The following is a 13,729-nucleotide window of genomic DNA, read 5'->3' as shown; positions in this document are numbered from 1 at the left end:
TATTCCTTTTTGTAGTGGATTACAGATAATGTATAGATAGATAGAATTTAAGACCAGAAGTAACCTGCATTCTTTGCTCCTAGATGTGTATCTTTGCATTTGGCTGAACTAAAAAGCATTCTGTTTGAATGGGCACAGCTTACCAAGTGATCCAGATTGCTCTGTCCTGACCTCAATATTTACCAATCTTTGTCATCTGCAAATATTATGAGCAGTGATTTTTATATATACTTCTAGATCATTGATGAACATGTTGAATAGTGTCGGGCCTAGAACTGATGTTTGTGAAACCCTATTAAAATTTTTTTTTCAGCTATGACTCCCCATTGAATACATCTTGAGATCAGTCAGTTAGTGCTTAATCCATTTAACATGTGGATTACTGATACTTTATAGAGCTAATTTTTGAATGAGAATGTCATGAGGCACTGGTATATTACATCTTTGCAGTTACTTTTATCAACCTAACTTGAAACCTCATCAAAGAATTAAATCATGTCTTATCAAAGAATTAAATCATGTTTTATCAGACAACCCTATTTTCCATATAACCATGATGGCTGGCATTAATTATATTCCTATTCTTTAATAGTTTATGAATTTAATCCTATATTAACATTTCTGTTATTTTGCCCAAGATTGATATCAGGCTAACTGCGTACAGTTACGCTTATTAGAGAGACAAGGTGGGTGAGATAATATCTGTTATTGAACCGACTTCTGTTCATGAGAGAGACAGGCTTTCAAGCCACACAGAGGGCATGTCTATAATTACAGCTAAATCAGCACTTCTGCGATTGATGCAGCAGTGTCAATTTAGTGGGTCTGGTGAAGACCTGCTAAGTCAATGGCAGAGCCCTCTCCCATCGATGTCTGTACTCCAGCTCCCCTAGAAGCCTAAGGTAAGTCGGCAGGAGAGTGTCTCCCGTTGACAGAGTGTGGTGTAGACACAGCTGTAAGTTGACCTAAGTTACGTCGACTTCAGTTATGCAACTGAAGTAGCGTAACTAAGGCTATGTCTATATTACACAGGTTTTAGCGACACAGTTGTGTTGGTACAGCTGTGCCGCTAAAAGGTGCAGTCTACCTGCTGTTTTGTCGACTCTCCTGCCAACAAAAAACTTCCGCCCTCAACGAGCAGGGTTAGCTTTGTTGCCAGGAGAGCGCTCCTGCCGACAAAGCGCTGTTCACACCGGTGCTTGTCGTCAGCAACATTTTTATCTTTGGGGGGGGGATTTTTTTTAACACCTCTGAAAGACAAAAGTTTTGTCATTCAGGTGCCAGTGTAGACATAGCCTTAGGTTGACTTACAGCTTCAGTGTAGACTAACTCAGAGTTCTTCTTTAGGTCTGGGAAAGGTACTCTGAGTGTCACAGCTAAATGCAAGATGGAACAGATTGTTTAGCATAAGTAGGTAGAACAAATTCTAAGGGACCGATGCTTTTTTTGCCTCTGTCTTCACAAATAAGGTCAGCTCCCAGACTACAGACCGCTACAGCAGGGCGGGATTTGGAGGTTGTCTGCCAGGGACCTTGTAAGTCATGTTTATACTCCTACCCTAGGAACCCAGCGCGGCAGCTGGAAGCTCCCCTCAGGCTGCTTCGTCCTCAGAACTACAGATCCCACTATGCACCGCTGGGGGGAGGGGTCTGTGGGAACAGCTGGGGCGGAGCAGGCTGGTAGGTGGTTTGGTAAGCAGTGATTGATGCGCTGTGGGATGGAGGGAGACTTCGGGTCGGGTCCCACCGCCCGGGGAACGGAATGTTCTCTGAGCTGAGCCGCTGTCTGTCGCTACTCCCGGCGGGAGAACCGGTTCCTGACGGTGGAGCCGGAGGCATGAGTGACGCACAACCCCCATGGAGCTGAATAGCGCCCAGGATGCTTCCACACGATTCCTCAGCATCGCCCAACGGTAACTGAGCCGGCGGGCTCGGGGGTGGGGTCTCCCGTGAGGCTCGGGGTGTGTCCACAGTATTGGGCTCCCCGGCAGCAGGAGGTTGTGGGCGTTACTATACTGAGGGGGCTTACGCTCTTCCCGCCTTGAGCAGAGACGGGAGCTGTGGCCCTTCTTCCATCTCACTCCCGCCGGGGGACCCCTGGGAGGTCGTGGGGGTTGCTTGCGGCGTCGGTGGGGCGGGAAGGGTTGGCTGGGGTGGGGGAAGTGTAACGGAAGCTGTTGTTGTGTGGGACAAGTTTATGAAAGAGGGTTAAAAATCAAGGGATCATGTTGGACTGCTATGGTAAGGTGGAGTCGTGCTGCTGGACGGCAAGGGGAATTCTGAAATTTGGCCCGGTGGGATTGGAGCTGGTTACAGATGGGGTAATGTATTAACTGGTCGGGGCAGGTGTCTGTGTTTTAAGAAGTGGGCAATTATTTGAAAATGAGAATGAAACTGAGTAAAAAAAAAAATAGAATATAAAATATAAAAAATATAATTATGAAGCAGTAACTGTGGAAAGCTCTAGAACATGCCAGTGTGTTCCCACTGCAAATTGATTTATTTTATAGTGCCTGTAACTATACCTTCTTTCTTTGTGAAACACTTAGAAGATGGGCCTATACTCTGAGGGATTTATAAATGTAGATTTAACATGCACTTGGAAAGGGAGGGCCGGTGAAGGATGCAGGTTATAGAGCCATGATTACACAGATACAATTCTCACTTTCTACTCCCCAAAACCACCCCAAACAACACAGTGTTCCTCTCTTAGATTTACAGTCTTAGGGCGCCGCTATATTAGAAAAGGTTCACCAGTTTACATCATTTTTAAATTCTCAAATTAAACTAAACTGATTGAAGTGAGGGTTTATCCAGTGTAAATGCATTTATGCTAGGAATTTGCCCCAGTTTGACTAGACTGATTTGAAAGCAATTTACTTAAAGTAGCACCACTTTTTTAATGTAGACTAGGCCTGTGTCTAAGGAAGATGTAATGGGTTGGTGAATCAAATAAAGGGGGGAGGAATAAGGACGGTTAATAGTAGTATGAGCCTGTTCTAGTGCACGCAGCTAGACTATGAAAATCCATGGATATACAGATTTGGTTTATTATTTGTTGGCAGCTATTGGAGTCCCTCTTGATTCCCTCACTATGTTTGCTCTTGTAGAGAGACCATTGTGGTGATGGTAGTGGAAATACCAACTTCTATAGACAATCTAACAGAATTTCCCCCCTATTAGTTGGGCCTTTGGTGGCTTTTTGCCTTTGTTTGCAGCATGGGGTGTGGTTTACCTGCCAAGATCTGGGCATATCACGCCTAATTGATTCTCTGAAATTGTAGGGGCTTGCAAAAAGAAAAGGAGTACTTATGGCACCTTAGAGACTAACAAATTTATTAGAGCATAAGCTTTCGTGAGCTACAGCTCACTTCATGCATCCGATGAAGTGAGCTGTAGCTCACGAAAGCTTATGCTCTAATAAATTTGTTAGTCTCTAAGGTGCCACAAGTACTCCTTTTCTTTTTGCGAATACAGACTAACACGGCTGCTACTCTGAAACCTGTAGGGGCTTGGGCATTCATGGTATCTTAGTCTCTCCCCATTCTGTCCTACTGGCACACAGTTTAGTCTCCTGAGGACTGAAATGTTTTAATCTGATTCTGACTAAAGTGTTTGGGCTTAATGTAGTGGTATCTGGGTGAAAAGTAATGGCGTGTGGCATAGAGGAGGTCAAACTAGGAGTCTAATGGTCCCTTCTGGTCTTAAACTCAGTGAAACTAGGAAGCGATAGGGGTGCCTGTCGCTCACAGCCACTAGAGAGATCCACATTCCCTTGCTTTGGAAGTGTGGATTGTGAAATGGCCTTTATGACCTAAACAACACGTTAATTAAATATATATGTTCAGAAATATACTAGCCAGAGGTCAGCTGTAGGAGCACCCTGAAATGAGGATGGGGGCATTTCAAGAGGGAAGATGACTCCAGGGAATATGTCATTCCTGCCAGAGATGATTTATCCTTGGCACTCATAAAATGCCTGTGTCATAAACCCACCATGATTTCAAAGTTCTGCTTTTTGGACCTGTCAGTGTTAGAAGCAAGTGCACCATATCTCACTGAAAACGTAGAATTTCTCTTGTCCAGTGGTATAAGTTCTTGTTTACTAGTCATGATGGGTTGTGAGGCATGTGACCTTACACTTTTGTGTATGATTGCATATTATCTGTAGTGTACTGTAGACAAATGTATATTTGGAAGGAAATTACATATTTGTGAAATAGAGAACTATTGTGACAGTCAGCTTTTTTAAGATGCTCAGAAGGTTTGAAATGTTAGAGTAAATCCTGAGACAAGTGAATTTGTGACTAGAGTACAGATGAGATTGTGAAAGATGCTTGCTAAATGCAATGTATCAAATTGCTCTGCAGTTGATTTCATTGACACCATCTCACAAATATGTATATTTAATAATATACAAATGTAATAAAATCCTCTTCATGAGGAGATATAATATATTTTACTGACATATTTTATTGCTTCGGTGATGTGACTACACTGTGAAAGCTTCCTTGTCATTCAGACGCTTTTTAAAATACCCTGCACTAAGAAAGACTTGTGGTTGAAAGGTCATTTTTTGGATTTGGGGGCATTGTATGTAATGGAATACTTGTATTTCCAAGTTTTGTGTGTATTCTTTTAGTTTGTCTTTTGGGGTCATTGTGTGGTGGGTGTGTTAGAGCCTTCCTTACATGATCAGATTTTAGCTTTTTAAAAATTTTGTTATTTCGGATCCACTTGAAAACATAAATTCAATTACCCCTACCCTCTTTTTAAAAAGTTTTTAATTGCTTTCCCTAATGCAGAATTTGGTGATGCATTTTTTTGGTTGGGTTTTAGGCTGGATGTTCTTTCAAGTTGTAAACTTCAGTTATTCTATCTTCATATTTTTAAACAAATGGTCTTTTACATGCAGAGTGTTTTGCATAAATAAAGCTGGGCAACTTTAACTGTAACTGGCAAAATGTAGGTAAGGAAAATAAAACTGACAAGGAGAAGAGACAAAGTGTTACACTGAGATTTGTGGCTCCTGTTTTTTTTTTTTTTCTTAGTATTCTCTGTAGGGCAAGTTGTGTAATTATTCAGTTTTTGTTTGGGAATATTTCTAAAGTATATTGGACAATTGTTTTATTGTTTGACTGTATTAGGTATTCCAACCTTCATTATCAGTATGTACTGGATGGGGGAAAAAAAGCTTTCTGTATTACTGCAAAACCCAGTAAAAGTGCTTTGGCTCATGTGTATAGTCCACTCAAAATGTTCTCTCCGGTGGCACCTTAAAGAGTAACAGATTTATTTGGGCATAAGCTTTTGTGGGTAAGGTAAGTAAGGTAACTCCCTTCTCTTCATGTGCCAATATATATTTATCTCTGGATCTGTAATTTTCACTCCATGCATCAGAAGAAATGGGTTTTTTACCCATGAAAGCTTATGCCCAAATAAATCTGTTAGTCTTTAAGTTGCCACCGGACTCCTTGTTGTTTTGTGGATACAGACTAACATGGCTACCCCTCTGATACTTCAAAATGTTCTGTATGTAATGAAGACTCAAGCACTTTATGAGAAGTCATTCTTTTAGTGCTTCTTGGGTGGTCTAAAAAGAGTCAATAGCTTAATGTATATGCACCTTTTATTCTGTAAACTGGTGATTGTCATTTCCAGGTCTGCCAAGTCTTTTAACTTTCTAACCCATAGGTCCAGTTTAGATTTTGAACATATGGCTATTACATGATATGCAGAAAGAAAAGGAGTACTTGTGGCACCTTAGAGACTAACAAATTTATTAGAGCATATGCTTTCGTGAGCTACAGCTCACGAAAGCTTATGCTCTAATAAATTTGTTAGTCTCTAAGGTGCCACAAGTACTCCTTTTCTTTTTGCGAATACAGACTAACACGGCTGCTACTCTGAAACCTGTCATGATATGCAGAGTGATCTATTGAGGCTATGCTTTATTAATTTTGAACAGGCTGATTTGTTGACTACTCTCTCATCACCAATGTTAGAGACCTCCCCATAGCCTTTTAAAGAGTGCTTACGGATTGAAAAATCACTATGCTTTAAATAAAAATAAGCATCATCTTTCTCACAGATCTGTTTCTTGGATATATTCAAAGTCATATAGGTGCTTACCTTACTGACTGTTTGCTGACAACTCTGTGTTAATGAAGTTATTTAAGGTTGCCCCCACTTGTGTCATGCCCTTCTAGAGCACTGAGTTCAGCAAAACTCAAACTCCATTTTTCTTTAGCAATACAGAGCATATGCCCCTATGGAATACTGAACTGGCTTTATTTTGGTTTGTGCATCAACAGAATTTCTAACAAATTTACAATTGTGGAATCTTTACGTGAAGGGGGGACAGTGATGCATACCTTAACTGCACTGTAAGTACCCCTGTAAAACACCCATCAGTTAGGGGTCAAATTGTGGAGGGAAGGTGTTGATACTCTTCCAAATTCCAACCACAAAATAAACTTTGTCCATGTGACTCACCAAAATGAGACACTACTCAGAGGAGATTGTGCAGATATGACTACTTTCTGAGCTCTGCTTGATTCCCAGTTGTTGGGGCTTGAATGTGTCTATGACCTCTGCTGAGCTCCTTGGGCTTGACAGTGGGGAAAAAAAATATCTGGCAATATCTCCAAAACACCGTTCACTTGGATGAAAATGAGATGTCACTCTCAGTAAATTGTGCAGATTTGTGATCCTCCCTGTCCATAAGAAATAAAATATTAACAATCATGGTATTTAAATTAGCATCTTTAGGCATCGGAGTTAACATATCAGTGAGATGAATGGGGCAGTTGACACCTCTGAGTTATTTTATTCTTTGCGGATTTGCATAGATGTCTCTGCATCAGTTACACTGTTTACATTTTTGAAGTTTTGTTTGCATCCATAATTGCTAGAGGATTACATTTTTTTTGTTAATGTTTTTTAAATGAAAGATGAGAGAGCAGTTTCAGAGAAGTGCTAATATGCTTTATCTCTGTGGACCATCTCAACCTGAGCTGTGTGTGTTGAGTCAGGGTACTGCTTCTGAGAGAGATATAGAATGGGTACAGCATGACTTACTGATCAGTGGTCTAGTTTGTAGCACTTTTTTTTTTTTTTTAAACTTGCAAACTGAGCAAATTTGCTCAAGTCCCGGAAGAAAAATAAACGTGGGATCCCTCCAATGAAATGTCAGTGAAACCATTTTCTGGGGATGTGACATTATTGACATAAACTGTGACCGTATAGATCATTGTTGCAACCACTGTTATATATTTGCAGCAAATATTGTACAAAGGTTGTTGTGTGAAGTGTCTGAGAAAGTTATGATTTGCTGGTTATGATTATGCTGTTTGTATGTGTGGCCTTTTTGTAGTTGAAGTTATAAATATTGGCTATGTACTTGTATCTCATTCTGTTTGATTCTAAATAGCATTTAGTGAAGCATTTGGTCAGCTTCTTGAGAAAGGAATTTGCAAATTAAGTGCCCAATCAAGAAACACTTAGCTTACAATGGACCTTGGGAGACTCCAATCCACATAAGAAGTCTTCCTGGGAACGTTCAAGGTAGCATGGGAGCAATGGCTGCTGCCTGTAAAGAACTGAGTGTTGCATGGACGTGTGACTTGCCCATGTGCCCTAAACTCCATCTTGCTGCTGTGATTTCCACAGTAAGAACAAAGGGGTGTCCTTCCACAGGGCAGAGAATATAAAAGGCCCTGGAAACCCCTCCATTTTGTCTTCAATCCTGCTTCAGACCTCTGGAGGAACCTTGCTACAAACTGAAGCTCTGAACAAAGGACTGAATGAGCCATCCCAGCTGTGGATGTACTCCAGAGACTTGATGTGAACCTGCAGTTTATTCCATCACTGCTACAAGCCTGAACTGAGACCTTTGTTATTACTGTATGTAATTGATTCCATTTAACCAATTTTAGCTCTCATCTATATTTTTCTTTTTATGAATAAACCTTTAGATTTTAGATTCTAAAGGATTGGCAACAGTGTGATTTGTGGGTAAGATCAGACTTATATATTGACCTGGGTCTGGGGCTTGGTCCTTTGGGATCAATAGAACCTTTTTTCTTTTACTGGGGTATTGGTTTTCATAACCATTCGTCCCCATAACAAGTGGCACTGGTGGTGATACTGGGAAACTGGAGTGTCTAAAGGAATTGCTTGTATGACTTTTATGGTTAGGCAGTGGGGTGAGACCGAAGTCCTCTCTGTTTGGCTGGTTTGGTTTGCCTTAATAGTAAAGGAACTCCAGCTTTGAGCTGTAACTGCCCTGCTGTAAGCAATTTATCCTGAATTGATACTCTCAGTTGTGTTCCACCAAAGGCAGCATCGTTACAGGAGATGAAGGAAGAGATAAATTAATATCAGTTTATAGGAGTCCCCATGTGGATGGTTTGAGGGAAGGACTCACCTCCCCTCATACTTACCAGAAGGAGGCTTGCTCAGTGATCAAGAGAGGAGTTCCTATAGTTTCTGGGAAGGACTGAATGGAGAGATACTGTAACGTTTACGTAATATGACTCACCATTAAGGGTATCCTTCATATTTGCTTGTCTCTGTTATCTCTCTCCATCGGCTACATAAAATCATAGAAATGTAGGGCTAGAAGGGACCTCCAAGAGGTCATGTAGTCCATCCACTTGCTAAAGTGCACATGGAAACCGAGGATTTGCAAGCTGAATTAACCGTGGCTGCGATTCCTCATAATCTTACACAAATTATTTTGGGGAATGGCTTTTTTAATGTGGCTCAAGCTGTCCTGGAGTCTGGCAGCAGCAAGAAGGAATCTCGTGCTGAAGCCACAGAGAGGGAAAAGTAAAGTTACAGAAACTGCTGGGGAAATGGGAGAGTGTCTCTTTGCTCCACTGCTGTAGAGGAATTATTGTCTGTTGACAAGGGTGGGTGTGGTTGAGGCCAGCTCTTATCCCAAGGCTAAAACTGGCTTTTCTCCAGGGCCGGGGGGATGGGAATGTTTTGCCTGATGGTAGGAAGACTGTCCAAGTTGCTGGCTGCCAGGATGTTGCAGTTAAGCAAGGAACAGGACTCACTCTAAAATACGTAGAAAAATGTGTCCTAGAGGAAAGCCCAGAGAAAAGTGATGGAGTCCTAAAGACCGCTGCAGTGGATGTGGATTCCATGGGCTCTGTAACCAGAGGCAAACCCAATTCAAAGAGGGAGGAGGGTGCAATGCCTACCAGTATGAGGGGGGGAAAGGGGGTCTGTTCTGTCTGTCAGTTGTGAGCCCACAGCTGAACAGAGGACAGATTCCTCTCTAGGGAGGACAGGGTGCATGTCTTAGAGGGGGGCCCGAACGAGGAATGTGGGGGAGTACAGGGATGTCCCCCCATTAATTACAGGGGAAGGCTTGCCCAGGAGAAATTTGCTGGATCTGCATCTGTAATCCCAGGCACCTCACCTGTGGCTCAGGTTTTAACTGTGTAACTGTCCTCCTGGAGGGGAGCAGCCACACAACTGACCTCCTGGGGACAGAGAGGGGGGACGAGGGTTCCCCAGTCCAGGCCCCACTTTTGCAAAATGTTGTTCCTGCTGTTCTTGTGAAAACTAACTCTGTTCCTTTAAGGCAGGGGTAGGGGTTTCTTCCAAGCATTTTGGTGTCAGTGGATATGCTAATGAACCTCCTGCTGAAGGGGAGGAGACAGCCATTTCCCGGGCAGGTAAACCCCTCCAAGAAGGTTAGTGGTGGTTGGACATCTAACAGTGAATACCAGTGAGAGTGAGGTAGGATCAGAAGAGGCTAAAATAGGGAAAGAACAAGTTAAAAATTACTTGGACAAATTAGATGTCTTCAAGTCACGAGGGCTTGATGAAATGCATCCTAGAATACTTAAGGAGCTGACTGAGGAGATATCTGAGCCATTAGCAATTTTCTTTGAAAAGACATGAATATGTAATAATCACCCATCAGTCATGCCAACAATAATAAATTTCAGGGCTGCAGGTGAACTATTCAAGCAGTACATGTTACCTGATGGTGTTTTAAAGAAAGTCACACCACTGAACTGGTGGCAGTCACCAGCTAAACTCTTGGAACGAGAGTTTCTTGAAGTACTAACTCAGCTTTTGACATAAATAGCCTTTTCTGCAGGCACAGAAAGAATATTTTCTTCATGTGGACTAATTCATTGAAACTTGAGAAATCTATTGAGTTGAAAAATAGGAAACTTGTCTTTCTCTTTCGGTCTATCAATAAAAATGAGGGAAGGGATGAGATCTACTAGCTTTATAAGTTTAAAGGACAGCCTAACTAATTTATTAGATCGTCTCATTTTCAAGAGATTGAGGTGAATGAGAACTTAAGTTCTCGTTATTTTCTATTAAGCATATTTGAAAAGTTTCCTAGGCTGGCTGAAATAATCAGTTTAATTCACTGACTACAATTAACCCTTGTGTTTAATAAATGTAGTTGTAAATGTAAAATGTTTTGATAAGAGGGGTTAATGTATCCAAAACATTTAAGGTTGTTTGTTTAATAAAATTTCAGTTACCATCCTAACGCAGCTTGACAATAAGTTAATTATGTAGTAAATAAGCAATAAATCATTCACCATTTCCTAGCATACTAAAAATGGACAATTAACAAGAATCTGAAAACATTAAGCTTTATAATTGTTTAAAATAAATATAAATAGTTTTTGCTATCTATGAGGGCACACTATAAGATATACTAAATCTAGTGTAAAGGCTCTAGCTATAAATCAATACAATGAGAATGCACCTCTTTTGAGAAAATAACTGAAGTACAAATGGAAAAGTTGATGACTTAAGGAGGCTATCCACTTGGTGATTTAGATGATGATTTAAATTGTTAATTTAAATCACCATGATCAAGAATGAAACAGATTTCATAGGAGAGACTGAGGCAGCCCAGCATCAGAATATCACATAGTCCTGCAGCTAGGACTGTCACTTGAGAAATGGCAGATCCCTATTCAGATCCATGCTGCCTCTCAAGTGGAAGGGGGTCTTGAACGAGGGGGTATCCCACATTCCAGTGGACAAAAAGTTAGAAGGGAGGTTGTTGCCCTCATCATCCCTCTCACAAAAATGTTGTAGATGCCTAATACCAAGAAAGGGCTTGCAGCTGAGAATCCCCTGCAGAGGGAGGTGTTTCCTTGTAGCCTGGATTTAGGTGGCTATCTCTGAGACGGGTGGGATTTAGTACATACCCCTTGGCTTGGCATCTCCCACTGCCTAGCTTAGGTGAGGAGCTGCCTAGTGAGGTGAGTTGTCCTTTGTGGATCATATTTTGAGGCCCCCATCTCTCCCCATTCATTTTTGTGTAGTGAACCTTAGTGCTGAACTCAAGCTTTGTGCATCCTAGTGATTTTCTAGGCGCCTAAAAATTAATTGTGGCAATGCTCAGCATTGGCATGCCAAATTTCCATTATGACTCTAGCCATAAACTGATTACTACTTGCCCTAACTTCGATGGGCATGGAGAACCGTTAATCAGAGTCCTCTTACCAATCTTTTATAGAATTGAAGCGGTTATCAGCTGTCTCTTCTTTAGACTAATCATACCCCATTCAATTAACCTTTCCTAACAGGTCATGTTTTCTAAACCTTTTATTTTTTTTGCTCTTCTCTGAACTCTGTTCAGTTTGTTGACGTCTGTAATAAAGTGTGGTGCCCAAAACTGGACACTGAGTTTCCCAGCTGAGGCCTTGCACGTGCTGAGCAGTGCAGAACAGTTATCTCCCGTCTTACATACGACACTCCTGTTAATACATCCCAAATTTAATTTGCCTTTTTAGCTGTAGCATCACATTGTTGACTCACATTCAATTTGTGATCAACTATAACCCTCAGATCTTTTTATGTAGTTATTCTGCATTTTGTGTTCATTTGATTTTTTTCTTTTTAAGTGTAGTACTTTGCGTTTGTCTTTACTGAATGTAATCTGATTGATTTCAAACCTTTTCTCCAATTTATGAAGATAATTTTGCATTCTAATCCTGTCCTCCGAAGTACTTACAACCCCTCCCAGCTCAGTGTCCTCAACAAATTTTATAAGCATAGTCTCTATTCCATTATCCAAGTCATTAGTAAAAAATATTGAATAGTGTCAGAGCCCACGTAATATGTCTTCCCAGCTTGACAGTGAAATCTTGACGACTACTCTTGAAGTATGGTCTTTCAAACAGTTGTGCACACAGTAATTTCATCTGGACCATATTTCTCTAGTTTGCTTATGATGATGTCATGTGGGACAATGTCAAAAGCCTTACTAAAGTTCAGATATATTATGACTATTTCCCCCTTTCACTATGCCTGTTGTTCTGTCAAAGAAGGAAATTAGGTTAATTTGGCATTATATTTTTTCTTGACAAATCCATGTTGGCTATTACTTATTGCCTTATTATCCTCCAGGTTTGAAAAAATTGTTTTATAATTTGTTCAAGTATCTTTGAGTATCAAAGGCAGACTGATCTATAATTCCTTTTTCCCTTTTTGAGGATATGCATTTGTTTGCCCTTTTCAGTCACCAGCTAATGGTTTAGAGACTGCTTTGGCAAGTTCCGTAAGTACTCAAGGGTGAATTTCATCCAACCCTGCTGACTTGAATACATCTAACTTATCTAAATATTCTTTAACCTGTTATTTCCCTACTTTGTCTTATTTTCCTTTTCTTTTGTTGTTAATATTTATCTTTTTAATGAAGACTGAAGCAAAAAAAAGCTACAAACATTTCAGCCTTTTTTTTTATATTATGTGTTGTTTGCTCCCCTTCCCTCTTCAGTAGTGGACATACTTTCCTTCATTATTCTCTTACTTCTAATATATTTGGAGAACCTCTTCTTGTCTTACATTCCTTCCTGGTTGTAACCCATTTTGTGCCTTAATCTTTCTGATTTGTTTCTACATGCTTGTGCTCTTTTTTATACTCATTCTTAGGAATTTGTCCTTATTTCCACTTTTTTATGATTCCTTTTTGATTTTTCAGGTAATTTAAAAGGTCCTTATGCAGCTATATGGGTCTCTTACTATTCTATTTTTTCCTCTGCATTTGAATAGTTTGCTGTTGTGACTTTTAATATTGTTCTTTTTAGAAACCAGCCGCACTCCTGAACTCCCATTTATTTAAAATTTCCTTCCCAAGGAATCCTACTTCTGAATTTGTTGAGTCTGCTATTATGAAGTCCTTGTCTTTATTCTGCTGCTCATTCCTTTCCTTAGAATTATGAAGTCTATCATTTCTTGGTTACTTTCACCCAAGGTGACTTCCACCTTCAGATTCTCAACCCATTTCTCCCTTTTAGAATCAAATCTACAAAGCCACCCACTAGCTACATCCTCCACCTTCTGAAACAAAACGTTGTCACCAATGCATTCTAAGAACTTGTTCAACAAGGAGTCTCGTGGTACCTTAAAGACTAACAGATTCCTTTGGGCATAAGTTTTTGTTGGTAAAAAACCCACTTCAGATGCATGGAGTGAAAATTACAGATGCAGGCATTATTATACTGACAAATTAAGAGAAGGGAGTTACCTCACAAGTGGAGAACCAATGCTGACAGGGCCAATTCAATCAGGGTAGATGTAGTCCACTCCCAATAATTGATGAGGAGGTGTCAATTCCAGGAGAGAGAGAATTGCTTTTATAGTGAGCCAGCCACTCCCAGTCCCTATTCAAGCCCAAGTTAATGGTGGTAAATTTGCGAATGAATTTTAGTCCTGCTGTTTTTCTTTGA

The 13,729-nt window shown here is 40.5% G+C and overlaps 1 protein-coding gene across 4 annotated transcripts in view; it reads left to right on the top strand.

Moving 5' to 3' along the window:
- The first annotated feature begins 1,673 nt into the window (after nucleotides 1–1,673).
- GARNL3 (GTPase activating Rap/RanGAP domain like 3) overlaps nucleotides 1,674–13,729 on the top strand; it is a 209,786-nt gene continuing 197,730 nt past the window's right edge. For 3 of the 4 annotated variants that reach the window (XM_043498770.1, XM_038374925.2, XM_038374927.2), the window contains exon 1: nucleotides 1,674–1,912. Coding sequence is in view for 2 of the 4 variants with exons in the window: in XM_038374925.2 (XP_038230853.1) it covers nucleotides 1,857–1,912 (56 nt within the window). In the remaining 2 variants the exon portion in view is untranslated. Of the gene's footprint in view, nucleotides 1,913–2,209; nucleotides 2,321–13,729 lie in introns of those variants that run through there. The other variant, XM_043498777.1, reaches the window with a different exon arrangement.

Source organism: Dermochelys coriacea, chromosome 16, assembly GCF_009764565.3.
Source record: "Dermochelys coriacea isolate rDerCor1 chromosome 16, rDerCor1.pri.v4, whole genome shotgun sequence".
Lineage (NCBI taxonomy): Eukaryota > Metazoa > Chordata > Testudines > Dermochelyidae > Dermochelys > Dermochelys coriacea.
Note: the sequence above shows the minus strand (reverse complement) of the source record. Positions and strands in the feature narration are given on the sequence as shown.